A 26824-nucleotide genomic window follows, 5' to 3' on the forward strand; every position below is an offset into this window, starting at 1 on the left:
CCGCGGCATGTGGGATCTTCCCGGACCGGGGCACGAACCCGTGTCCCCTGCATCGGCAGGCGGACTCCCAACCACTGCGCCACCAGGGAAGCCCTCATGGCCAGCTTTTCTGGTATGTAAAACAAAAAGAACAACGAGGTTTTAAATGAAAATTAGGGCGAAAACAAGATTGAATGGTGTTATGTAATTCTAGATACACCACTGGGCTGACGTGAGTAAATGATCACCTTCTTACAGAACAATTGGAGAAAGAGACATGAAAAGAACTGAAATACTTGTGTTGAGGTATTTTCATACACTGGCACGCTACCAGGTAATCTAAGCTTGGTAAAGTAACCTTATATGTCCTTGAGAATGGAAACCGCACAAGCTCGCGATGGCGTGGTGATACACAGAAATGGGTATGTTGTATATTGTGACTCAAGGCTGATTCTCATGCCTTACCCTTTTCACAGAGTACAGGGGGGCGGTTCTTACATAGGGAGTCATTCTGTTTTGCCTGAGTGCTAGGAGAAACTCCCGTATTTTTGCATGAAGCATTTATTAAATAAGATTGATTTAGTTGTCTCCTATAATTTTGTTTGGGCTTGTTTTTTCCAATAGGTTGTAGAGATTTAGAAAATCTAATATAGCCAAGAATGAAACAGGAGACCTAGAGTTTCCTCCTCTGTTCTTCCCAGGTGAGGAAAATTACACATAAATCAATTTTACCAGTATTGGCCAGCTGATGCATGTCAAAGAATCAGGGTTACAAGAGAATATTGTCCAGCGAGGGAAGGTACTGATTCACAGAATCTTTGGGTACTTCACCCAGAACCTAGATCATCTTCATCCATTTCATTGCAAGCCCTCCATGATCGACTATAGCCCACATTTTCCAGAACGAGGCACCACCTTTACTGACACCTACAATGGGAAGTAAAAGACCAGGAATGTTGCCGGAGGACTTTGTCATGGATGAAACTATTACAGGCAGTGGTCTAATGCTTCCAGTCTGGAGAGGCCTCCAAGCTGGGCCTTTCAGGGGCTTCCCTGGCGGTCCAGTGGTCAAGACTCCACACTTCCACTGCAGGGGGCACGGGTTCAATCCCTGGTTGGAGAACTAAGATCCCACATGCCGTGTGGTGCAGCCAAAAGAAAAACATCAAGCTGGGCCTTTTATTAAATACTGCCTTAGAGTAAATCATCTTTCTTAACTGGTCATATTTTAGATTTGGGCTTTATCTCCCGTAAACCTCAGAATGCAGAGGAAATGAAACGTTCCAGGGGCTGGTACTTCCCACCAAGAGCATAGAATGTATTAGTACTTCTTTCCATGAGCTTCAAATAACTTGCTTCGTCCCCATGGGATCTGAAAGGTTTGTTCTATCTTTCCAATCCTGCCTTCCAACATAATGTAGCAAAAACTGGGATTTAGGAGTAGAAACGTTTTGGACCTGAATCCTGTTTGTTAAACAACACTGAGGAATGTAGGTCCAGAACTATTGGGTGTTTCTGGTTTGAAGGAAGTTTCTTTAGTTCATTTAACATTGCCATGAATGTCAGTGCATGCAGTCGCCAAATCACAGTTAGCTTAGAATCTACAAACTCAGTTCTCTGTAACAGGAACACGGAGAGCTAGAAGGTTTAAAATAGATGTCATATGATACCGATTATAACTCAGTGAAATTTTGCAGTCCCAAGAACCTATACAGAGTGTGAACCAAAATGGAGGACGGTCCTGTTTCCTTTGGCTTTAAAAACATTTTTATTACAATGTTTGCTACTTTTTTTTTCTTCAAGCTTTTAATTAAAGTGTTCTTGGCGCTCCTAACCCATTTCTATATCGTCAAAGGAAATAGAAAAGAAGCGGCTAGGATAGCAGAAGAGATCTATGGTGAAATTTCAGGTAAAAATACATGAATTTGTTCCCAATACTTTAAAAGAAACCTCCTAGATAATTCATATGAATAATATTTCTAGAAAGCAGATTTTATTTATTTAAACTTTGGCTTTGAGTGGGTAGTTTTAAAAAATTATCATTTAAAGTAGCAAATGGTGTTGACTGCACCAATTTGTGAAGGATTTTCAGCTTTCTTTTCTGTAAATTAGTAGTTTCATTAGCAGTTATTATTTAAGAAGTGAATAGACTAGTGGCTTTCTAAGAGTATTTTGGGAAAACTCATTTCTGCTAACAAAAGAATTACTTTATAGGATTATCTTCTTGAATATTTGTAATCAAATGTTAGCAGTGCATTCTAAAACTGTTTTCCCCAGGAAATGGAATGACCAATAAATTTGATTTAAAGCAGCAATATATATGCAATATATATATGTATTTGTGTGTGTGTGTGTGTGTGTGTGTGTGTGTGCGCGCGCTGTCATTTGCAATTCGAATTGCTTAGCCACTTGTCACTGTCAGGAAAAAACCCTTCACTGAATCCATTTATGCCCAGCACCATGCAAAGCACAGCAAACAAAGGTTATTGTAATATGAAATGCCAACCTTTGGTCCAAACGTTTTAAAGTCTCCTGCTTTGCAGAATTCAGTCTCCATTTCTTTCGAGAAATGATTCACGTTAATTGTAGGGAGAGGCTACGAAAGTAAATGAATCAGGTATCTTGGTTACTGCTGGGACTGCCACTGGATAGAGGAGTATTTATTCATAAACAGAGTTCCAAATTTCCCTGTGTATTTTTAGTGTTCGCAGGGGTTCCAGGGTTACCTCATTCTTTATCTAGTATCCATTTCACCTTGCACCCTGGATTCTCTTTCAAAATAGACTTATGTTATGTGATTCCAATACACCAGACAACTTTAAGGACACTAGGGAACAGCAGTCTTATCCGAAGAGTTAAGACCTCCAAAGACAGAGCATCAGAATGCTTCAATTAACAGGGGAAAATGAGAAGAATCTCGAAGTTTCGGGAAGCGGCAGAAGGCTCGGAGTGTGGAAAGAGGTTTCTTTTGGGGATTACATTTGTCACACGTTTCAGGGAGGTATGTCGCTTTGACTTGGTTTTTAAAAAAAACTTAAAGTAACCTTAATTTCAAGTTAAGCATAATCTGAAAAGCTGTTTTCTAATTTAATTTGTAAATAGGGGCAGGGGCTTTCTAGACGTTTCCATCACAGTTTTAACGTTCTCATAGATACATCATCCTCATGGCTTAAATTAGTAAAGTCCGACAGCATCAGCAAGAGTGTGTTCAAAACGTTTTCTCCTGGTGCTCATGTGCATTATTTCTGCCCTTGTGGTCCTTAACGAAGTACTCGTAAGCAAGTTTTATAAGAGTCAAAACCTGGAGCCATAATGCAATTCTCATAAATAGAGCGCCCTCATTTTTTAGCTCAAGTATCTTGTTGAAGCTCCTAGGATAATCATTTAATTTGCAAATGGCATGGTGTTCTACTGCAAATGGCGTGGTGTTCTAAAGTCAGAAATGTGTTTTTCAGTGATCACTAACAAGAAGCAGTGGGGTGAATAGTGCCTGTTAATTTCTCAGTTTAATTTCCTATATACATGTGTATGTGTGTGAGGATGGCTGCGTATACGTCTACACACCACTGACACACCCACACACGTATATAGTAGAGAGTATATCCAGATTCGGTAAATAAGGCTTTCTGTAATTAGGCAATAATATGCCAGAAACAGTGGTTTTTACATGATTCCCACAGCGATTTTTCTTTTGACACTGTTAACAGATACTATATATATATATATATATATATATATATATATATTTAAAGCTAGACATTTTAAAAACCAAGAACAAAATTTTGTCTAAGTGTTCAACTCAAACCAGAAATTACCTTTGCTGCTTGTTGGTCAGACAAATGTTTGTTGGGAAAATATGTGACATTTAATCAGTAAGTCAGCTAATCGACTTACTAAAATCTCAGAACTTTCTTGAGTCCAGTAGCATATTCTGTTCCTGTAACTATCGTCAGTGTTGTAAAAAACAAGGGGAGGTAGTAAAAAACTCAGCCAGGGCAGAGTTTAGCCTGTCATAGGTCCTGGCACTTTTCTTCTAGAAGCTGCACCTAGCATCACATCCCTCATTAAATATCTTTTTTTTTTTTTTTTTGGCTGTAAAATTTTTTGGGAAGTTTTTTTTCATATTCTGGAGTACATCATTCGATACTTTCTTTGTGGTTTAAACTATTACTTTTGTAAATAACTCATCAGAATGGAGTTCAGCTATGTTTGGTTGGCTGTACTTAGTTTTTTCCGGCTTCTTTGTGTAATTTGTCAATAATATATATATATTTTTAAGTTTGAAACATTGTCATTGGCCCTTGATATTCTTATATCTAGAGCACCAGATGCATCACTGGCCCCCGCCTTCAGGCCATACATATTTCTGCAGGCACTCTCTCTCCCGAGAGACGTGGGGTATGATTTTTCAACCTTTGCTAATTTGGCCAGAACTGAAGCTATATTTAGTACAGTGACTTGGTCATCACACTTGATAAAAATAAAGTGTAGATGCAGGTTGATAATCTCTTATTGACAACCCTTGGGCCAGATGTTTTAGGATTCAGGAGTCTGGAGGATACTAGAATCATTATGCAGCGTGTATACCGTATATGATGTGGCACTCCCAGCAGGACCTGGAGCTTCCTCCTGTAATCAAACGTTTTGATATTTCTATAGTAAAAAATATGAATATTCACACTAAGTGAAAATACAAATTAAAAATAATAGTTTGCTAAACCTGAGTCCTGACCATGTTTTGCTGCCAGAAGAGCGTGTTGCCAACTTGGTTTTCAGAACTGGGGGAAATTTACAATTGCAGGTAAGAGATTGTGGAGTTACTGTACCCTTTAAAAAAATGAGTTCTTTGCTTCCCTGGTGGCGCAGTGGTTGAGAGTCCGCCTGCCGATGCAGGGGACACGGGTTCGTGCCCCGGTCCGGGAAGATCCCACATGTCGCGGAGTGGCTGGGCCCGTGAGCCACGGCCGCTGAGCCTGCGCGTCCGGAGCCTGTGCTCCGCAACGGGAGAGGCCACAACAGTGGGGGGCCTGCGTACCAAAAAAAAAAAAAAAAAAAAAAAAAAAGAGTTCTATTCTAAGTGTTTTGCCTAAAATCAGTTGTCCTTGTTTTTCTAAATTCAAAGGACTGACCTTGATTTGATGGCCACGCCTCTGCCTGACTCACCATCCTGACTCCTTTTCTCTATCCTTCCCGTGTCAACAGTTTTTTTCCCTCCTTTGGTCCATTCCTGCCCGGTCCTCCACCTCGCCTTGTTCAGTGTTGGTGCTTGTCTCCTCAAGCCTTGGTCCCCCCATCCTCTGAGTGGTTATATATCACAGGTGCCTGCTGGCTTTCCCAAGTTGGGACACACAGCACTCAGCAGGGGCTCTGCCACCCGACCTGTCATCTTCAGCTCAGCTCTCCTGCTCCTGATGGGTTCAAAGGAAGCTTCTTTCTAACACATTACAAAGAGATGTTCATTGACTGTAGTTCATCTCCTGGCCAGAGCTGAGTGTTGTAGAGGGTACGCGTTTTAACTCAATTATATTAGAATACTTTTGATACCTTGGGAAATTTCTTGTAATATGTTTTTTTTCCAGTTACCTTTATTTTACTTAAGATATCATTAACTCTGTTAGGCTCTTGCCTATATTTTGGTTCAAATTTGAATTTTCTATATTTTTTTGATAAGTGCTACAGGAGAAGATATTCCTTCATATGATTTTGGAACTTGAATAAAGCGAATAAAGATTGTTTCACGGGCACTGGAGATAATAACCAGTCAGGCAGTTAAAAAAATAAATAAACCAGTCGTCTCAAATACTTGTTGGAAATCGGCAGGGTAAAAATTGCAAAAAAAAAATTAAAAATAATAACTGATTTTTATCTTGAATTCTTGGAGCTCAGACACCCATATTCCATCTGAACCCATTTTGTTATTGAAATCTATGGTTTTAGACATTGTCATGAATTTGTTATTCAGAGAGCCTGAGAACTAGAGATACAAATCACATTCTGAGAAAAAGTCAAAGGGGGGAATGGAAATGTACTTGAACATTTTCCATACACCTCATCAGGAACAAGTAGACATGTTTGTACAGTAAACAATCTTCAAAATGTTCCTGCAGCCCTGTGACACAGGCGGCGCGCCAAATAACTGAAACTAGACTGCCTTAGGCGCGAAGGATTGATTGCTACTTCAGCATTCATTTATTCGGAGATCTTAGATACATATTTCCTGAAAGGAATGGAAAAACTCCCTAGCCGCCAAATAACTTTTATCCTCAGTTTCTCGCAATTAGCTCCAATTTGCAAAACAAGAATGATAAGAGCAAGAGGCTGTGTGTTGGGAATCAGAATAGAAAAACAGAAGAGCCCACCGTGGCAGAGTTTCTGGAAAAGCGTTTTGTGTGAAAACCCTTCAAGGTCCTTTGAAGCAAGTGCTGGGCAACAGACTGACCGGAAAGGTGACTTCCAGGAGAGTGGCTTTATTTCCAGTTGGGAAACTGAAATGACTTCCACATTTAAGGCAATCCAATTGATTTATTTCATGTTATTTACAGAGATAAGGGGGATGTAGGAAGGCACCCCCCCCCCAACAAGTCAATCTACCAGGAGGATGGGCAGGATAGAAAAACCAGTAGTTCTTAAAACCAGAACGGGGTGCGTTCTCAAAGTGACTCCTCAAATAGGGAGAAAGAGAGCTGGAAAGCAGTGGCGAGGAAATAGAAGCCCAGGACCACCCACCCTTCCCTCTTCCTCCCTGGATCAGAAGATGGCCTGCACGCTTGCGTCCACCTCGGAAGCCTGCGGTGGGAGTTGGGGGTATCAGACGATGCTGCACTGATGGGGGACACTAGGAGAGGTGGCCAAGTGCCAGCGCGTAGGAAAGGCACTGGGTGTGAGACGTGCAGTTGAGGCCGAGTGCACAGGACTGGTCCCCTCTTCCAGGCCGCTAGGGAGACATCTCCCCATCCCTCTCGCTTCTCCCCACCCCCACGGCACCAGAGGGGCTGTTGGCACCTCAAGAAGGAACTGAGAACATGCTGCCCTTCCTCGGGCGGAGAGGGGGCCATCCCCTGCCCTGAGAGTGGGCAGAGGAGCGGAGATGACAGTTTTAAAGCGGACTGACCAGTAGACTGGTGGCCTTGAAATGTCTTTCTTGAAGTATGCCATAAATACAGATAAGTGCACAAACCCCAAAGCGGACAGCTGGGTGAGTTTTCACCGTGGAATGCCAGCTCCCAAGAACAAGAAACCGCCCGCTATCAGCATGACCCTCACCCCACCCACCTCCGGTCAGTCCCTGCCCCTTCTCATGGTACTTTTGACTCCCAACGCCCGAAGTGAGTCTGGCCCTTTTGTACTTTATGGAAAGGGAGTCATCTCTTCTGTGCAGGGCCGCCTTCATCAGCGTGATGTTTGAGAGATCTGTCCAGGCCGTGTGTACGGATGGCGTGGGTCTTAGGGGGCTGAGGGGTAACAGAAAGTTACTAGAAACAGGATGAGATCGTGGTTAAGGTGCCTGCTTCCCAGCAGGAAAGGGGACACCGCGGCCCGCTTGGAGGCAAGCTTTAGAAATAAAGCCATTTCATGTTGCTGTTCTAAGTTAATAATAGCAAGTTGCCATTTAAATCCTGGTGTGAAGCAAATACTTAGAGTACCTTCAGGTGACTCAGTTGGCTGGCTATTGTTAGAACAAAAGAATAGCAAAGCCACAGCTGTGGGCTTGCTTCTTAGGTGGGTCAGGGCGCTGAGTTGCCATCCATGGGGGAAGACCGTCCTTCCAAACTCGGTGCTTGTCCCTCTCCAAGCCTGATGAGGCGAGAGGGCGACGCGTCTGGCGCACACTTCATATTGAATGGGATGGAGATGTGGTCGAAGAAAACCAAGGCTGACTACTGAGGATTCTGTGCGTACGTTATCTCATTATTCCTAACTTATGCAAATGATCAATGTCCAAAGAGGTTGAAAAATCCTCCACTCATCAGCTTTTAACTGACTCAGGAACAAGTGGACATACAAACGCAATATATTTTCAGGTTAAAATTGTCTGTTTTTCTTACTAGAAAAAGTATTCTACATATCAGAAGTATGCATTTCACCAGTGATTAGACAGATAGATTGATGGATAGATTAACAGATGGACAGATATAGTTAGGTATAGATAGATACACACTTTTTATTTTGGAACCAAAGTGGTACAAAGAATTCCCACTGCTCTTTGCCCAGACTCCATTCATGTCTATCCAACTGTCCAGTTAACATCCTTGATAGCAAAAGGATCCAGTCCGGGCACACGTTGCCTTTAGATGTTGTGTCTCGTCAGCCTCCTTCAATCTGGTTACACACCAATTAGTTTTGAGAACATCCCTCAGTTTGAGTTGGTTTGAGGTGTCCTCACGATTAGATTCAGGCTATGCATTTTGAGCAGGAATATTCCCAGCAACGCTGTGTTCTTTTCACTGCGTTCCCTCCGGTAGTATGTGATGTGGCTCATTGTGTTCCAACAGACGGCACACTGTGTCAATTGGTTCCATCGCTTCTGAGGTTAATTTTGATCCCCGGGGTAAGGTGGTGCCTACCATTTCGTTCCACTGTACAATTACCCCTGTTCCCTTGATAACTATGTAATTATTTTGTGGGGAGATAATTTGAGGCCGATTCTATTATTTCTCCTACGTGTCTGAAGTTGGTGTTCTACTATGAGGCAGAGCTTTCTCTTCTCCCTGTTTATATATTCATTTGTATCAGTGAGGCCTTATAGATTCCTGTTTTATTTGCTAGGGTATAATCATGATTTATTTTCATGCTCAAATCGTCCCATATTTGGCCAGTGGAAGCCCCTTCAAGGCAGCTTCTGTACTTTTTGACGTTTCCCATCGTTCACTGAGCACTTCCTTACTTTCTGGCAAGATGTTTGCGGCCCATCTTACATTTGTCCTGGCATTTCAGCCTCGGAGTCAGCCATTTCTCCAAGCAGCCTTGGTTTAGGTTTTCTCAGTATACAGTGCTATTCTGTCTATCTAGATATATCTATATATCTGTCTATAGGTAGAGATATATAGATATATCTGTAGAGAGAGAACCAGATGGGTCACCAGATCCCACCTTCAGCCCATAGATGTTTCTGTAGGCACCATCTTTCCATATACACACATATATTGAAAATCACATTTTCATACCAGTTGCTCTAATTGTTCCCATTTCAATCCAACCCTGTAGAATTCATTCTAGCTTTCTCCCTTTTCAAAACCCAGAGGGTTGGAGAAGATAAAAATTGAGTTTCAATGTAAGAAGAGCTTTTATGGAAATGTTGAGCCCTGGTTCTCATCCACTGGAAAATTTCAGTCTCTCCATGAGGACACACTACTTCAAGTTCACATAATTCCATATTTGTTGGGATTGTTTTTGTCAAGGTTGTAGGTACGGGAAAACCTGAATTCTTAGCACCATCCAAATCACCTAGAAAAAGGTGATAAGATGGGCCTTTTGTGTTAAACCCAAACTGTATGACGTGCTCGTCAATGTATGAAGAGCACAGTTATACTTTGAAGAATGCCCCAATTTTGCAAACCAGTGTAGGTTTTCTTCCAAAACAAATGATTGCCCTTTGGCATGTTTAATAGAAGCTTACTTCTCAAATGCACACTTAAGCTTGTTAGTCTTGTTTCCTGACAAGCAATTAACAAGAAATATACATTTGTAAGGCAGTTCTAAGGCTGTTCCTTAGAGCGCTACCCTACCACGTGTACTTATTAATCATAACTTTTCTTGAGCACCTAACATCATGGATGTACTTTAGTGGCCTACTTAGAGACCAAAGAACCTGCTAAATACTAGATCACGATTCCCCCACTTTACAGATCAAGAAATTGAGGTTCAAATGATTTTAGTAACTTGCCCATTTTGGCAGAGATAGTGGTTGAGGCAGGACTGGCCCAGTGCTTAGCCATCACATTCTAACTGCCCACCAAAAACTCTTGGAGGATTATGTCATCTGAAAAACAACATTCTGCATTATGATAACAGACCGGCTTCATTACCAAAATCAAAGAATTATCTAGGGAGTTTCGAACAAAACCATTTTCCCTGAGCCCTTAGGGTCTCCTTCCTGGCATATAGGATGTCTTAGGGTAGGGGTGAAGGGGGAGAGGCAGGGGAAAGAAGAAAGTGGGGAAGTTCATGGACCAGCTTTGCCCTTCATTTTGCCTATTCAGAGTTATCGGAGTCAATCACTGGGCAGTATTTATTTGAATGAAATGTATTCCTTATGAAAACTGCCCCCTAAAGCCAGAGAGATGGTCTGTGCTCCCTCTCCACGCCCATGGACTGTATCCTCAGTGGCTGGTCACCCTGCGAGTGGCAGACCGGAGAACCTGATGCGTGGTGCCGGCTCCCCTCCCCTTCCGCCAGACCTCCTCTCACAGTGGGCGGGCACATGAACAAGCTCGAGGAAGAAGACTCCTGACCTTGACTCTGAGCTTGATGTGTGTTTCAGATTGCTGGGCCGATCGGTCTCCACTTCATGAAGCGGCAGCTCAGGGGCGCCTACTGGCCCTGAAAACTTTAATTGCACAGGTGAGTAAACGAAAGACTTGATCCTTGGTGCTTGTGCTATAACCAAGCATCATTCTTGATCAGCTTTGACTGCAGCAGGGGTCTTGCTGGCCCCATCTGGTTCCCAGCACAGCCATTCTACATGGATGCATCCTCTCCCAGGTATTTGTTCCTCCTGCCTCTCCCTCCTTGGGGAGCTGGCTGGTTTTCTGCCCAATTACCAACCTTCCCCTTCTAAGTTTCCCTTTGCTTCATAAAAAGTTTCCCTATGAGGCTGATGGGGGATGCCCTCAAACCTGTGTTGCACTAACTCACCTTGCTCTCTCCCAGTGTGCCTTAGTAACAGCAGCCCTGAAGTTGCATAAGTCAGCTATTGCTCTGTAACAAATTACCTTGAAACACAGTGGCTGAAGACAACAAACACTTAGAGTCTCATGGTTTCTGTAGGCCAAGGAGCAGCTTAGCTGGGTGGTTCTGGCTCCGAGTCTCTTGCAGGCTTCAAAGTATCAGCCAGGGCTGCAGTCATCTTACAGCTTGAGCAGGGGAAGGATCTGCTTCTAATCTCACTCATGAGGTTGTTGGCCATTTTCAGTGCCTTGATGCCTGGGCCTCTCCATAGGGCTGTGTCACAAGATGGTAGCTGGCTTCCTCCACAGACAGCATGAGAAAGGGCCTAAGAAGGAAGTCTCAGTACATAACCTGTCTCCAAAGTGACATCTGATTGCTTCTGCCGTAGTCTATTAATTAGACGGGAGTCAGTAAATCCCGCCCATGTCCAAGGGGAGGGGATTACACCAGTGAGCCAATACCAGGAGTCAGGACCCATCTTGATCCCTGGGAACCATCTTAGAGGCTGCCTACCCTGGTGATCCACTGTTTCAAAAGCAAACATTGAAATAGGTTGACAAATGGGTAAATCTTACTCCTTTGGGAAGATTTCTTCAAGTCTTAGTTATTAAAGCTAATTTATTTTTACTTATGACTGTATCCCTAGCACCATGAATAATGACTAGAGGCCTAGTAAATATTTGTGAGATGAATGAAAGTGCACACAGTGCATTTACTTTGTTTTAGAGTCTGTGTGTGTACAGAGGAGGTAAGTCATTAGATCTTTTTTCCACAGCCTAGCTACCACCCAACCTGGCTTCCTTATTTGAAATTTAAACAGCTGGACACACTGCTCTTTTCCTCTCTGTGTGTGTATGTGTGTGCCTTTTCTTTCTTTCTCCTTTATGAGTTGTGTTACTTCTTAAAAAAGTGGAGGCAAAAGGAAAACAGTACTGCCAGTAATAATCAAATGGACTTTGCACTTGATTTTATCACTTGCTTATTTATTTGTAAGCAATTAAAATTTTATTTGGTTTGATTTTTGTCCTTCCAGTTTTATTGAGATATAATTGGCCTACGGCACTGTATAAGTTTAAGGTATACAGCATAATGATTTGACTTACATACATCATGGAAGGATTATCACAATATAGTGACCATCCATTGTCTCGTATAGATTTAACAGTAAAGAAATAGAAAAAAGGTTTTTCCTTGTGATTAGAACTTTCAGGATTTACTCTCTTAACTTTCATAATATAACATACAGCTGTGTTAATTATATCTATCATGCTGTATCATGCTGTGTTACATCCCTAGTATCTTCTACTGGAAGTTTGTACCTTTTGACTCCCTCCATCCAATTCCTTCTCCCCACTGCCCCCACCCGACCTCTGGTAACCACAAATCTGATCTCTTTTTCTATGAGTTTGCTTTTGAAGTATAATTGACCTACAACACTATGTTAGTTCCTGTTATACAACATAGTGATTCGATATTTCTATACACTTCCAAATAACCACCATGATAGGTCTAGTTACTATCTGTCACCAAAGAGATTACATAGTTATTGACTATCTTCCCCACACTGTATATTTCATGCCCGTGACTCATTTGTTTTGCAACCGAAAGTTTGTACCTCTTAATCTCCCTCATCTATTTCCCTCCTCCTCCGACCTCCTCCTCCTCTGTCTTGAAGCACTTAAACTGTTATTTGATTTGATTATTTTTAATATGTGACATATTCACATAGTTTCCAAATTAAAATGATAGAAAAAGGTACACAGTGAAAAGTCTTGCTTTCAGCTCCTTCTTCTTGGCCCCCGACCTCAATACTTTTATTAGTATTTAAAATTTTTAATTTTAGAATACTTTTAAAGAAGAGTTGCAAAGATAATACACAGAGTTCCAGCATACTCTTCACCCAACTTCCCCTCGTGTTAATATCATACATAACCATGGTACTTTAGTCAAAAATAAGAAATTAACATTGGTACAACACCATTAACTAAACTACAGACTACTGAGACGACACCAGTCTTCCCACTAGGGTCCTTTTTCTCTTCCAGGATCCAGTCCAGGATATCACATTGCTTTTAGCACTTCTTTATTTTTAACTGTATTTTGTAAGCATGTTGGTTTCTATAGTGTCCTTCAACGTGTAAAGAGCATTCTTCATGGAGAATTCTTCAGCCTTTTCTTAGTACCTCCCCACTTTTTTACCCTTACACACTGGTAAAAAATGGATTATTCTCCTTTATTTTCTACTCTATTTTACGTGTAGACAGTGTGGTGTGCTGTGAGCAAAACATTAAACCAAGGGTCAGGAGCTTCTGCCGATCACACTGGCTGTCACCGACAGCAGGGGAACCTCAAATCTTAATAATTTGAACTCTCTGCTCCCCCATGTTCTCACCCGCAATGACAGTGAGTCACTCTCGCTGAGCTTTCAGGCCTGTCCCACATTACATTTGTACAGTTTCAGGGATTCTTGAGAGTTTGCATCGGGTCAATGTTTTTCTTTAGCACACTGCTGCCACCTTGTGGACTTTTTTTTGGGGCCACGCCGCCGGGCTTGCAGGATCCTAGTTCCCGGACCAGGGATTGAACCCCGGGCCCTCGGCAGTGAAAGCGCCAAGTCCGAACCACTGGACCGCCAGGGAATTCCTTGTGGACTATTTTTTAAAATGCTCTTATTTTTTCTTTATTTTCTTAAAATGAAATTATAAATGGGAAGAGGAAAAGAAACCTCCTTGTATTAGATATCCAATTGTAAATATACAGCACGGCTCTGGAGTAATGACGTCATATTCAGGATATAAACATGGACAGGACCAAGGAGGCACAAACAGGCCCTAAGATGACGATGGGACTGGCAATAGTGGGTAGTCCCAGCTGCTGGCCACAGGAGGGATGCGGCCAGCACCATGGAGGTCTGGTGGGAGGGGTTGGGAACTTAGGTTGGGGTTTGGGGTCCAGGGTCTTGCACTAGGTTTTGGAGCGTTTCAGCAGGTAGTTACGAGGCAGAGAATCAAAAGCAGAACTCGGCTGGGTCCTGGCAGAACCTAAATCCTTTCACAGATAGAAAGTGGTGATCATGGGGGCAAGCGGTAAGGGCAAAGTAGAGTCAGGGCATGAAGTTGGCCGGCAGCTAGGCTGAGCCTGGCATCTGTCAAATGGACTCCAAGGCGAGGAAAGTGGAGCACGGCACGATGCGGAGGGCAAGTGTGCCAGGACTGGGCGGAGACGCTCGGATCTGGGGAAGGAGAGGAGCGCTAGGGGAAGCCCCCGGCTCCAGCCTCTGCTCCTGCGGAGAGCTCGGCAGGCAGTGGAGGTCTGGCAGTCAGCATCACGGCTACTCAGGCACAGGAACCCTAGGAGCATCATCTATTTTACTTTCTACTCTTTTTTTGCGGTACGCGGGCCTCTCACTGTTGTGGCCTCTCCCGCCGCGGAGCGCAGGCTCCGGACGCGCAGGCTCAGCGGCCATGGCTCACGGGCCCAGCCGCCCCGCGGCACGTGGGATCTTCCCGGACTGGGGCACGAACCCGCGTCCCCTGCATTGGCAGGCGGACTCCCAACCACTGCGCCACCAGGGAAGCCCTTTACTTTCTACTCTTGAGCCTGGGCGTCATCCTTCTGTGCCACATCCACTTCTAACACCCCCAACCCTGGACTCTGTCACCCGCTCCCCGTACCCACTGCTGTTCACACCTATATCAGCCTGTGCCTGACTCATCGCCATGTCTTCATGACGCTCCTTCCTCCAGTGTCACATCCCTACCTCTCCGAGCAGCCCTCCTTGGTGCTGCCAGTGTGCTTTTCCGAAAACGTCCTATGTATTGGCTCCAGACCTTCTACGGACTAACAGACTCGAAAGGCGCCTCATTCCCTATAACACATGCACCCCACCTCCACCCCCGTTCGGAAACCAAGGCCTTTCACGATCTGTCTCTAGCCTACCGTCCCCTTTCATCTTCCCCCTCCCCCCACTTCCCCTTTTTTCTTCCTCCTCTGTCACGTGCGGGCTCTTTCTGATCCAGAGATTTGGCAACTATCCACCTCCGTGCCCTGCCTCGCCCTCCTCCGCGTCCCACATTTGCATATCCTGTTCCCTCCTAAGGGAATGCCTTTTTTTTGCCTTCCTAGTTTTTTTTTTAACATCTTTATTGGAGTATAATTGCTTTACAATGGTGTGTTAGTTTCTGCTTTATAACAAAGTGAGTCAGCTATACGTATACATATGTCCCCATATCTCCTCCCTCTTGCGTCTCCCTCCTCCCACCCTCCCTATCCCACCCCTCTAGGTGGTCACACAGCACCGAGCTGATCTCCCTGTGCTATGCGGCCTAGTTTGAAATTTTTTATGCTTCAAGCCGTAGCTAAATACTCGCTCATTTGCAAAGTTTTCTCTTACTCCCCAAGGCAGATTCAAGGATACCCTATGTCCCCAATTAAAATGTGAACATGCTTCCAGTATGGCAGTATTCTGGCTGGGTGCCTCCCCACCGTACCCCACCCCACTTCCCGCCACCATTTCTGTCTCCCCACTAAGCTCTTAGAGGAGAGAGACCCATGTCATAAGCTTTGAAGCCCCAGGTGCCGGCACATGGCCTGGCCCAGGATACCGAATGAGCTTTCGCTGGATCAGTGAAGCCGAGGCTCCCAGCTGTGTTTGGATTCCCCTAGTCATGGCCTCTACTCCTCTCTAGGTGGTGCCCGCAGGCTACGAACACTTCACAAACACGTCCGACAACCTTGCCGTGTATTCTTATTGCTGATGCAGCCTTTAATCTACTTCTCTCCAAATTGTAGGGCGTCAACGTGAACCTGGTAACAATTAACCGGGTCTCTTCTCTCCATGAGGCGTGCCTGGGAGGCCACGTGGCCTGCGCTAAGGCCCTATTGGAGAACGGCGCCCACGTGAGTACCATCCCCGCCCGCGGGTCTGGCTGCCCAGGTGCAACCGCTAACATGTAAAGACCCATCACCTTCCAGAACCCTTACCCGCGGTGGGGTGCGCAGGCCTGGCCCCATCGGCGCCCATATTCTTGGATGGTCGGGAAGACACTGCTGGTTACCCCTCTCTCCAGCCTCTATGTCCCTGTGCCAACGTTCAGATAAGGTAATTTACGGAATTCGTTCAGAACTGTGATACTAACTTGAAAAAAAACAGCTTGAGCTAAAGTAATTTGAACACTGATCTTGGAAAATTTATTTTAAAACATTTAGAAGAACACATTTAAAAAGAACAACAGGTGGGGCTTCCCTGGTGGCGCAGTGGTTGAGAGTCCGCCTGCTGATGCAGGGGACGCGGGTTCGTGCCCCGGTCTGGGAGGATCCCTGCATGCCGCGGGGCGGCTGGGCCCGTGGGCCATGGCCGCTGGGCCTGCGCGTCTGGAGCCTGCGCTCCGCGGCGGGAGAGGCCACAGCAGTGAGAGGCCCACGTACCGCAAAAAAAAAAAAAAAAAAAGAATAGGGGACTTCCCTGGTGGACCAGTGGTTAAGACTCGGCGCTTCCACTGAAGGGGGCATGGGTTCCATCCCTGGGCGGGGAAGATCCTGCATGCCGTGCAACGCGGCCAAAAAAATTTAATTAAATTTTAAAAACTATGAAAAAAAAATATAAAAGAACAGCAATCAAAAACCACTCTTAATTCAACACGCTACACCCACAACAATTTTTGTTGAGCAAACTTATCAAACTAAATGAGCTTGTAATAAATAATACATTGGAAAAACACTACGCAATGAACTTTATCTTTTTAAATTCTCTCCTTTTCAAGGAGTGACTGAGCTGCTGTATGTCGTACAGATATCAGCATAGAATTCTGAAATTAATACTTTTGAAAATCTCAAGGACTTTTATTTAGTCACCAGATATTGTTGTGATGTTACCTTCGTTTTTTAAAAATTTTTTTAAGGGAATTCCTTTACTTTTATTGTTTATTTATTTATTTTTGGCTGTGTTGGGTCTTCGTTTCTGTGCAAGGGCTTTCTCTAGTTGCGGCAAGCGGGGGCCACTCTTCATCGCGGTGCGCGGGCCTCTCACTGTCGCGGCCTCTCCCGTTGCGGAGCACAGGCTCCGGACGCGCAGGCTCAGCAGCCATGGCTTACGGGCCCAGCCGCTCCACGGCATGTGGGATCTTCCCGGACCAGGGCTACGAACTCGTGTCCCCTGCATCTGTAGGCGGACTCCCAACCACTGCGCCACCAGAGAAGCCCGTTACTTTCGTTTTTGAATTCAGTCCTTGTATTCTTTGTTTCACGAGCTATAATGTTTTTAAGTGCCTAACGAAGATTTTTCTTTGCATTTTATATGGAAGTTGGGTTTCTATGTGTAGCACAGGTGGGAAATAGAGGAGCCTCTGGGAGGTTCTGTGGGGGACAGAGAGTAGGACGTGGTTCCTTGTCTTTGGCAATCTTATGAGGGAACAGTCAGTAAATATTATACTATTTAACATTCAAATCAGAGTGAGAGAAGGAATAAGAGAAAGTTGATCAATCAGTAGAAAATTCCTCAAAATTGGCAGTCCCGTGGGTGCTTCGAACTCAGTGCATCTGAAACTGCTTATCGTGTTCTTCCCTCTGGGAGCGGCTCCTTTCTTGGATTCCCAGCCTCAGAGACCAGGTGAAACATATTCCTGGTTTCCCCAGCCCCAAGCCTGGAATCATCCTGTTTCTTCCATCTCCCCATCTAATTAATCACAACCTCCTAGAAATCCTTAGAGTTTATGAATTTACACATATTTGTCCCTGTCCGTCTCTGCCATCTTAGCATCTCATCTTTAACTTTCCAGTTGAATGGGGGCTATCCTGGCATTGTGGAGAAAGATCTTGTTTCTGAAACAAGAAAATTTAGTATCCTGGTGATCACAAGCGTATGTCCTTAGTTGTTGAGGCAGAATGGCTTGACATCAAACCTTCGTTGTCCTACATGTCCTGCCAGAGCCTCCCCACCAGAATGCCTTGGTTCCAGGATGTTCTTTTCAATCTGGTGCTAATACTCAAAGATGCCTCCCAGCTGTGCTGGTTCTCCCCTGCCCCTCAGATCCCTAGAAGGTACTGAGGGTGGTTAGAGACACCATGTTGATGACTGTTTTCTTTGTGTATTTCGCCTGGTCATGATCTCTTTGGGTTCCCTTTTGGCATATGCAGTTTCTGTGGATGGTACTGGACCAGAAAGGAAATCTGTGGCTAGATGGTTTCTCCAATACTTTTTGCTCCTGACATGTTTGTTCATGATTGGCACGGGGAGTCGGCTCCATATGAATGGAAAATGGAGATCATGGAGATAATTGTTGCAAATGTCTCTCTCTCTCTTTTTTTTTTTTTTTTTTTTTTTTTGCGGTACGCGGGCCTCTCACTGTTGTGGCCTCTCCCGTTGCGGAGCGCAGGCTCCGGACGCGCAGCCGCAGCGGCCATGGCCCACGGGCCCAGCCGCCCCGCGGCATGTGGGATCTTCCGGACCGGGGCACGAACCCATGTCGCCTGCATCGGCAGGCGGACTCTCAACCACTGCGCCACCAGGGAAGCCCCTGCAAATGTCTCTTGAATGCTTACTGGGCACCAGGCAACGTTCTAGGTGTTTACCATATAGTAACTCACCTCATCCGCCCAATAACCTCCTGAGGTCGATTCTTTTATGATCCTCATTTTACAGATAAGGAAACCCAGGCACAGAAAGTTAGTATCCCAACCAGATCTCTGAGCACATAAAGGAGAGAGAACTGGGATTTGAACGCAAGCTAATTGTTCCAGAGACCATGTTCTGATCCACCATACAGGACCACTCCTCACAGCTAGGAGGCTCCTAGGAAGCTCTAGAATACCCCTGAGTACATCTTAAAAACTGTCCCATTTGGCCTCATTTCTGCTACTATTGATATTTATAGGTGAGAGTTGATAGGCTACTGGTACCTAAAAGAACCCCACAATACTGTAAGGATGCGGGGTTCCCTCGTTCATTCACTGGCGTGGGAAGTTTCTCCAGGCAGATACATAGGAATGCACACTTGGAGATGGTGAGAAGGAAATAGCAAACCCTCTGGTTCTCTCTTTGCCCATCGTTAGGTCAACGGGGTGACAGTTCACGGAGCCACGCCCCTCTTCAATGCTTGCTGCAGTGGCAGCGCTGCGTGCGTCAACGTGCTGCTGGAGTTCGGAGCCAAGGCCCAGCTTGAGGTGCACCTGGCTTCACCCATCCACGAGGCAGTGAAGAGAGGTAAACGAGGCATCGTGTCGCACACAGAACATTGGTGGGCTCCCTCCTACCTGCATGAATCAGTCATAGAGGGTTTTCTTTGCAAGGATCGCCCAAATCTTTTTCCCCAGTGGACTAGCTGTGGCTTAGAAATCCCACAGCAGTAACTTGAATATACCTCAATCTTTAGGAAATACCACTGGGGCATGACACAGCTCTTCTCAGAACCAGGGAATGGCCGCCTGCCTCAGATGTCCTCTTTCCTGGGCTCAGTCTCCCAACGGGCCTTGCTTGAGGCTCCTTGCTGGTGTTTGGGCGGCAGCTGGTGGAGTCAGGAGTGCAGGGGTAACTTCCATGAGCTGTACTGTGTTTATGTCTCTGTTCTTACTAGAAAAGAACAGTTCATGCCCCAAAGCCCATAAAACATCAACCACCGCCATAAAATAGGTGGTGAAAGTGTTTGAAAGCCCAGACCGATAGTGTCTCTAATGGAGGATTAAAGGTAACTGCACAACAAGCAATATACTCTAGATGAGCTGATAGCTCTCAAGGTCATTAGTTATTGAAAAAAAGTTGCCACTGTAAAAACTGTGGCGTTGGAAACCTTGAGGTGAATTCTAGATTTCTGTGTTCTCAGTTGCTTTTGAAATGATGGAAAAGAGTAAAATTAAGGAATTTTAAAACTGTATGCATAGACTAGACATGAACAAGAAGAGCCATTGAAAGGCCAACGCCATTTGTCAAAGGTCACACCCAAAGAGCAACATTTTCTGTGTTACCCAGCGGTGGAGTTATTCTCTTATATTGAGATCAGAAATACAGTGGAGAGAGTTCCCTGGTGGTCTGGTGGTTAGGATTGGGTGCTTTCACTGCTATGGCCCGGGTTCAATCCCTGGTCGGGGAACTGAGATCCTACAAGCTGCATAGCATGGCCAAAACAGAAAAAAAAATTTTTTTAATTAAAAAAATAGAAATACCGTGGAGAAGTTAGAACACTGTAGAACAGTGATCTTCGCTGGTATAATGAGAATTAAAGTCTTTATTTCAAAAGGCAATAGTGAAAGTTTTGTCCCAGGTTGTTAAACATGTCACTTGGTAATTTTTTTTTTTTTTTGCAGTGGATTACTATAAATGATACAAACCCCCAAATCTCTGTGTATCTATGGTTTTGATGTCCTGTACATATTTAACAAACATTTATTAATTAATAATTGATGCTGATTATTTCCCAAACTTCAAGTAAGTCCTTTAAGTTGTAGGGAAATAGTCTACTTTGGAAATGGTATAAAAGTGTTTAAAATTTTTAAAATATTGATTTGAAGTAAAAATCTATTATCTGTATTTCCATCCAAATGCTTAAAAATGGATGAACGTTGGTAATGATTTGAATTAAGTAATTCTGCAGTGCTTGGATGGTTATATATGGAGTGTTTGGTATCTATGTACCTCTGGTATATACATGCTTATCATAAACAGATGAATTCATGTGTCTCTACGTATTTTTTTCTGTATCATAAAAACATGTGAGGGACCAATGTCCACAGAGTGGAAGGATGAATAGCAAATTCATTATTTTAGATACTATTATATTAGTGCCAATCATTTGACTTTTATATATTCATTTTTTTAAAACTGCCTGAGAACACTTAAATTTAACTCAAGCTAGGCTCAGTTTCTTTTGGGAAAAAAAGACAGGAATTACGCTTTTTTTTTTTTTTTTTTTTTTTTTTTTTTTTTTTTTTTACGGTGTGCGGGCCTCTCACTGTTGTGGCCTTTCCCGTTGCGGAGCACAGGCTCCGGACACGCAGGCTCAGCGGCCATGGCTCACGGGCCCAGCTGCTCCGCGGCATGTGGGATCTTCCCGGACCGGGGCACGAACCCGTGTCCCCCGCATCAGCAGGCAGACTCTCAACCACTGCGCCACCAGGGAAGCCCAGGAATTATGCTTTTAAATGTTTATTAGATACACTGAATTTACCAGGCAGTTTTAGGTCCTGATTAGATATTTCTGGATTCTTACAGCTTTAAACCTCTAGGAACAAGAGGGGTCAGTCTGAGTCAATACTTTGACAGATTAATGCTATAATATAAAATTGACTTATGTGAACAATAGTAAAGTAGTTGGAATTCACGGAAGCCTTACTTGTAGATTTTAATGCATAATTGTGCTTAATTCAGAATTTGTGATGAATGAAGCAGGCTGAGATGAAGCTTATTTTGGTGTCATCTCTAAAAAAAAGGTTGGTTAAGCTAATCAGTGATGATAAGATTTTGTTTATTTTAGGAAACATTTCAACCTTCAAAAAAAGAACCAACTCTTTATAAAACTCCCATCAATACCTCAGAAGCATTTGCTCCCAAACAAATCATTCATATTCTGCAAATTAATCATGTCTGTCTCTTCACTGGGTGAACTCTCCAAGGAGAATGCTTACTTATCTAGTTCTTGTTGGCCACTAGACTTGAAAGTGCATTTAAATAGATTCTATACTTGAGGCTTTTTGTTAATTCTCACAGGAGTCTTACAAGTTGACCAAAATAAGGAGGTGCATGGCGTGACCATCCACCCAATCTTACATGCATGGGCGAGGAAGAGAAGGAGAGATTTGTAATGGAGATGGATGGATCAGGGCTGGGCCTTGGATTTGAGCACTGGCTTTTCAGGGTAATAAGAGCACGAGTCATTTATTCCCCTGGGTCTTGTAACCTCTGCCTGTAATCCGGTGACTTATTATAGAGAGTGATTTCAGCCGTGTTCCTTGGAACCCTTAGTTTGGTTGGAGGTACCTCAAGGCTGCAGGGAAGAATGTCAGCGGGGCAGGGGGTGGTGCATGGGCATGCTCTTCTTTCTAATCTTTTTATTTTGGAGATTTCTAAGATTTCCCCCACCTCCCAAATTTTTTTCCTGCTGAAAAAAAAAATCTAGGTTGTTTCTAAAGCCCATTCCAGATAAGCAATCTTATAATTCTGTGAATCGTTAGTATTTCCCTTACTTGAGTGAGCTTGTCTTGTGTTCCACCAGGTAATAGAGAGTGCATGGAGATTCTGCTGGCAAATAACGTTAACATTGACCAGGAAGTGCCTCACCTTGGAACTCCCCTGTATGTGGCTTGCACCTATCAGAGGCTAGACTGTGTGAAGAAGCTTCTAGAATTAGGTAACTTCCAGAAGTCTTTTCATGAGAAGAACCAGTTAACCTCGTTGGTTTTCCATGGCTTCAGAGGCGAAGTGCTTGTCAGGCTGGACAAAATTCTGACAGCATTTGATATCTAAATGGTTAAAACAACTTCAGAGATGAGTGTCTGTAGTTCTCAGTTCTGCTTCTTTTGATATTGGCTCCATTTACCTGGTATGGTTCTCCTTGGTGGTCTGAAGAGAGAGCAAGAGTCTCTTTCCCATAAATCCTAGGGGAAAACAACCAATTGTATTTCACTGGCTCTTTTTAAGTCACATGCCCATTTCTGAACCAATCATGGTGGCCAAGGGAATACAATATGCAGACTGGCTTAGGCCTAGATTTCAGTGTACACTGCAGTTGTTGGGCTTCACTGGAAGCACATGAGCTGGGAATCACGGGAGATGGTTCCCCAGAGGGAAATCTAGGTGTGGTTACCAGGAAGATGCTGGCTAGTAAAAACAGCAGACATTTGTCATAGAGTACTTTAGATCAACCCTGCAAAATTTGTTGTTTAATTCTCAAAGGCATGTACAGAAACTGAGTGTCCAGGGAAAAATAAAACATCTTGAAAGTATTATTTGGTTAAAGATTCCCCAAACTTAGCCACTGACATAAAGGTCGAGATTGTATTAAGAAACTTTAAATAAGAATTTTTGTCTCTAAGATTTTTTTGTCCCTTTTTTATCCCCTATCATTTACCACTCCCTATAGTAATTCAGAAAACTTTTTTTTCGAGCCCAGAATAATGTAAATACCCAATAAACCTAGCTGTGTCCTTTGCCAAAAAAAACAAAATAACTATGTAAAAGGAGCTGCAAAGATTTAATTTTCTCTGTCACACAGTTCCTGTGGGAAGGCAAGTGAAGCATTTAAAATAACTAAAAATATCTTTATTCGATACTTTTCTCATCAGAGTGTTTGGAAACAGTAGGCATTGCTGGGGGTCTGAGCTTCAGTCATATATTTTCAAAGATTTGTCACATATGTCATGGCGTTTAAGATGTCTTTATCGATGGCTAGCACATCTCAGGCTCGTAGTGTTTCTCCATTAACCTTGGGTGTTGACTTGTGGTCATCTGCTTTGTTAAGGAGCCAATGTTGACCACGGCCAGTGGCTGGACACCCCCCTCCATGCCGCTGCGAAGCAGAACAGTGTGGAAATCATCCACCTGCTGATAGACTACGGGGCTAGCCTCAAGTGCAAAAACGCTCAGGGCAAGAGTGCACTTGATCTGGCAGCTCCGAAAAGCGGCGTGCAGCAGGCGCTTCTGCTCCGGGAAGGTAAGGAAGGGCTGGGCGTCCGCTTCTCTTCCACAGGCACATTCGCCCTCTCTCCTTCCAGTCTCCCCTCTAGACTCTCTTACCCTTTCCTTTGCGTCTTTTTAATTGGGAGTGGCACATGGGAGGGGGCAAGTCCTAGCATCTCAGAGATGGGATTTTTGTCTGCTGGGTGTATTCACTTATAACAAAGGGACATTTACATACCACTGGTACGTTGCTTTGTATTTGCATTAACAAGAAAATAATCGGAGAACTTTGGTGAAAGGGCTGGGCTGTCTTATCTATCCTGGCATAAGCACGTGATTGAGCAGACCAAAACTCTGCTTTGTAATTTTCGGAGGCAGTTCAGGGAAAATGAAAAATACTTGAGTAGAGATGGTCGGGTGGACACAGAGTGTGTCTTTCAGAAACTGGACTAAGCGGTGAAGTTGTCTGCCTGTTCTCCAGCTCAGGGAGTAGGTGGGTTTGCGCTCCGCATTGCCCCACGCCCATGTCCACATGGGCTAACGCATCTCTAGACGCTAGAGGAGGGAAGGTGGCGTCTACAAGGCTTCATATCCCAGATTCTAAAGAGAACCGTGCTGTGTCCCTACAGAAAGAGAACACTATCTGAGCCTCTTCTGAGCGTTTGTATGCTCGGGAGACTATTAAAGTAATAATAATTATTCAGCTTTCCACGTGTCAGACGCTGAGCTAGGTCTGAAACACAGATTCATCTCACTGAATTCTCAAAACTTTAAAGCCATGAGAACTTTATAGTAACTGGTGCTATCCCAGCTGCAAGCGGGAAATGAGGGGCATGAAGAGATGGGCTTTCAGAAGGTTACACGGCTACTAAAAAGTAGGTCTAGGATGCTAACCAAGGAATAGGATTCCAACTTGCACTCTCTTTTTTTTATTATTGGAGTATACTTGATTTATAATGTGTTGCAGGTATACAGCACAGTGATTCAGCTATATATGTGTGTGTATGTATATATAAGTATTATGTGTGTGTGTATATATATCCTTTTTCAGATTCTTTTCCCTTATAGGTTATTACAAAATATTGAGTGTAGGTCCCTGTGCTATATAGTAGGTCCTTGTAGTTTATCTATTTTATATATAGTAGTGTGTATCTGTTAACCCCACAGTCCTAATTTATCCCTCCCTTTCTTCCCCTTTGGTAACCATAAGTTTCCAATGTGCACTCTTTTTTTTTGTTTTGTTTTGTTTTATTTTGTTGTCTTTTTGCGGTACGCGGGCCTCTCACTGTTGTGGCCTCTCCCGTTGTGGAGCACAGGCTCCAGACGCGCAGGCTCAGTGGCCATGGCTCACGGGCCCAGCCGCTCCGCGGCATGTGGGATCCTCCCGGACCGGGGCACGAACCCGCGTCCCCCACATCGGCAGGCGGACTCTCAACCACTGTGCCACCAGGGAAGCCCCAATGTGCACTCTTAATGTTTTGATGCCCCAATCCTGAATCTTCTGAAACAGTTTCTAATGAGGAAGAGTTTAATTTCACTCACCAGTTCCATTTTGTGAAAATGCCCCCATGTCTTGTATGCCTTCCAGGTGGGATGCTTGGTTCAATAGTTTTAGGAATACTCTCCAGACAAGTGCTTCTTAAGCTTCAATGTGCATATGAATCACCTGGGGTTCTCCTTAAAACGCAGATTCTAATTCAGGAGCTCTGGGGTGGGGTCCCAGACGCTGCACGGCCACCAGGCTCTCAGGTGAAGCTGATGCTGCCAGTCTGAGGTCACTTTGAGTAAGATGGGTCTAGGTTATTTCCAGTAGTCTGTGTCATTAATGATTGTTCTTTGATTTGAACCTCTACTGGAAGAATTAGGACCCTCCTTACCAGCTCCCAGTTTGGAAATATGGGACACTTAACAACTATTAGCCGAGAATACGGCTTATAGCAGTTGTCACGTTTCCTGTTTGCTTGCATCAAAAATGTTTCCAGGTCCAGGATTCATATTTCTTCTAAACAAGTTCCTCTGTCTCTGTCTTCATAAATACAGCTGCTTGCTCTAGAGGGATGAACAGCAGCTATGTCAGAGGTCACTCAGTTGTGTGACAGGAGAGACACTTTGCATTCTCGCTTCCCAAGGTTTTAAGGAAGGGCGATGGTCTGCTCCTCCAGGTAGCGTTCTGTCACGTGGGTGCTCCTTGGCAATATCAATCCACGTGTCATGCAGCTACTTACTTGCCTGTGTAGTCACCGTTTCTCATGGGGTGCTAGACGCTGTGACAATAGGATTTCCTTGAAAAGGAAAACTTTGTCTAGTCCAGTAATCACATGCATCTACTTGCATCCATCTTTATTGATAGTCAGGTAAGGAAATAGTGGGGCATTATTACAAATGCCCCTGTGTGACACGGATCCCAGCCAAATGCTCAGTCAGCCTATTCACCCATATTTTGGACACTGGTTAGTTTGCTCTCCTTCGGGACTCAAAGCCTTGGTTGGGCACGGTGACTCCATGAGACCCCATGAGACTGAGGTTCAGGGTACAATGGGGTCTAAGTGAGTTGGATCCTTTCTCCAGATCCTCTGCTGAGCTGGGATCCTTGCGAGAATGGAGGTCCCTGCCGAGTGTGAGTGGGGACCCAGCCAGCACCGCCGCATGGGCAGCTAGAGCCAGGAGGTCCCTGTGGCCTGACTGTCAGGCCCCAGCACATCTCCTGACACCGCCTCTGTGACCGCGCGTTTTAATTCCTCCCTCAGGCCCGCCTGCTCTTTCCCAGCTCTGCCGCCTGTGTGTCCGGAAGTGCTTGGGTCGCACCTGTCATCAGACCATCCACAAACTGTATCTGCCGGAGCCACTGGAAAAATTCCTCCTATACCAGTAGTCCCAACTGTCCACGGGAAGATACTTGGAAATAAACAGGTTGTTGCCTGCTGTACCCAGGGTACCTAGTATAGACACCCAACAGCTAGACTCCCTAGTGTAACACCCAACAGCTAGACTCTCAAATGAGCTAAGCTAGTTAGAGCACATCCCTGATGGACTGACACACGTGGGGAATGAAAACTCCTGGTTAGTTTAATGTTCTCTTTAACCAAGGGGCAATCAGAAACTTCTCTGTTTTTAGCTCTTGCTGTTAAGAAACTTTAAAAAACTGTGAAGTAGGGTGAAATTAATAGGCTGTTTTTCAAGATTCATGATCTTTGATTAAGGATCACCATTCTGAATAGCGTGTAGACACATATAAATCTGGGTGGGTAAGATTAGGATGAATATGAGTATTCGAAGATGGGTTCCTGATTTAGTTCTTCCCTTCTTCCCCCTTTCTTTCTTTCCTTCCATGAATAAATCTCTGCTAAAATTTTA

General features: G+C 44.2%; 1 protein-coding gene across 2 annotated transcripts; it reads left to right on the top strand.

Annotated features, from left to right (window-relative positions):
- Nucleotides 1-1691: 1691 nt before the first annotated feature.
- On the top strand, nt 1692-26824 carry ASB11 (ankyrin repeat and SOCS box containing 11). Of its 2 annotated transcripts, none has more exons than XM_060137391.1 (7): nt 1692-1888; nt 10460-10539; nt 15658-15765; nt 18916-19066; nt 22068-22202; nt 23313-23504; nt 26218-26824. In XM_060137391.1, the coding sequence occupies exons 1-7, from the start codon at nt 1708-1710 to the stop codon at nt 26340-26342; spliced, it is 972 nt and encodes a 323-aa protein (XP_059993374.1). In that variant the 5' UTR covers nt 1692-1707; the 3' UTR covers nt 26343-26824. The 2 variants fall into 2 exon arrangements, with proteins under 2 accessions (XP_059993374.1, XP_059993375.1); XM_060137392.1 differs by lacking the exon at nt 1692-1888 and adding an exon at nt 2776-2980.

Source organism: Lagenorhynchus albirostris, chromosome X, assembly GCF_949774975.1.
Source record: "Lagenorhynchus albirostris chromosome X, mLagAlb1.1, whole genome shotgun sequence".
Taxonomy (NCBI): Eukaryota; Metazoa; Chordata; class Mammalia; order Artiodactyla; family Delphinidae; genus Lagenorhynchus; species Lagenorhynchus albirostris.

Coding starts and splice junctions, on each gene's coding strand:
- ASB11 (XM_060137391.1), top strand. CDS start 1,708: ATGGAGGACGGTCCTGTTTCCTTTGGCTTTAAAAACATTTTTATTACA. Junction 15,766..18,915: donor TATTGGAGAACGGCGCCCAC/GTGAGTACCATC, acceptor GCCCATCGTTAG/GTCAACGGGGTGACAGTTCA. Junction 22,203..23,312: donor GAAGAAGCTTCTAGAATTAG/GTAACTTCCAGA, acceptor TGCTTTGTTAAG/GAGCCAATGTTGACCACGGC.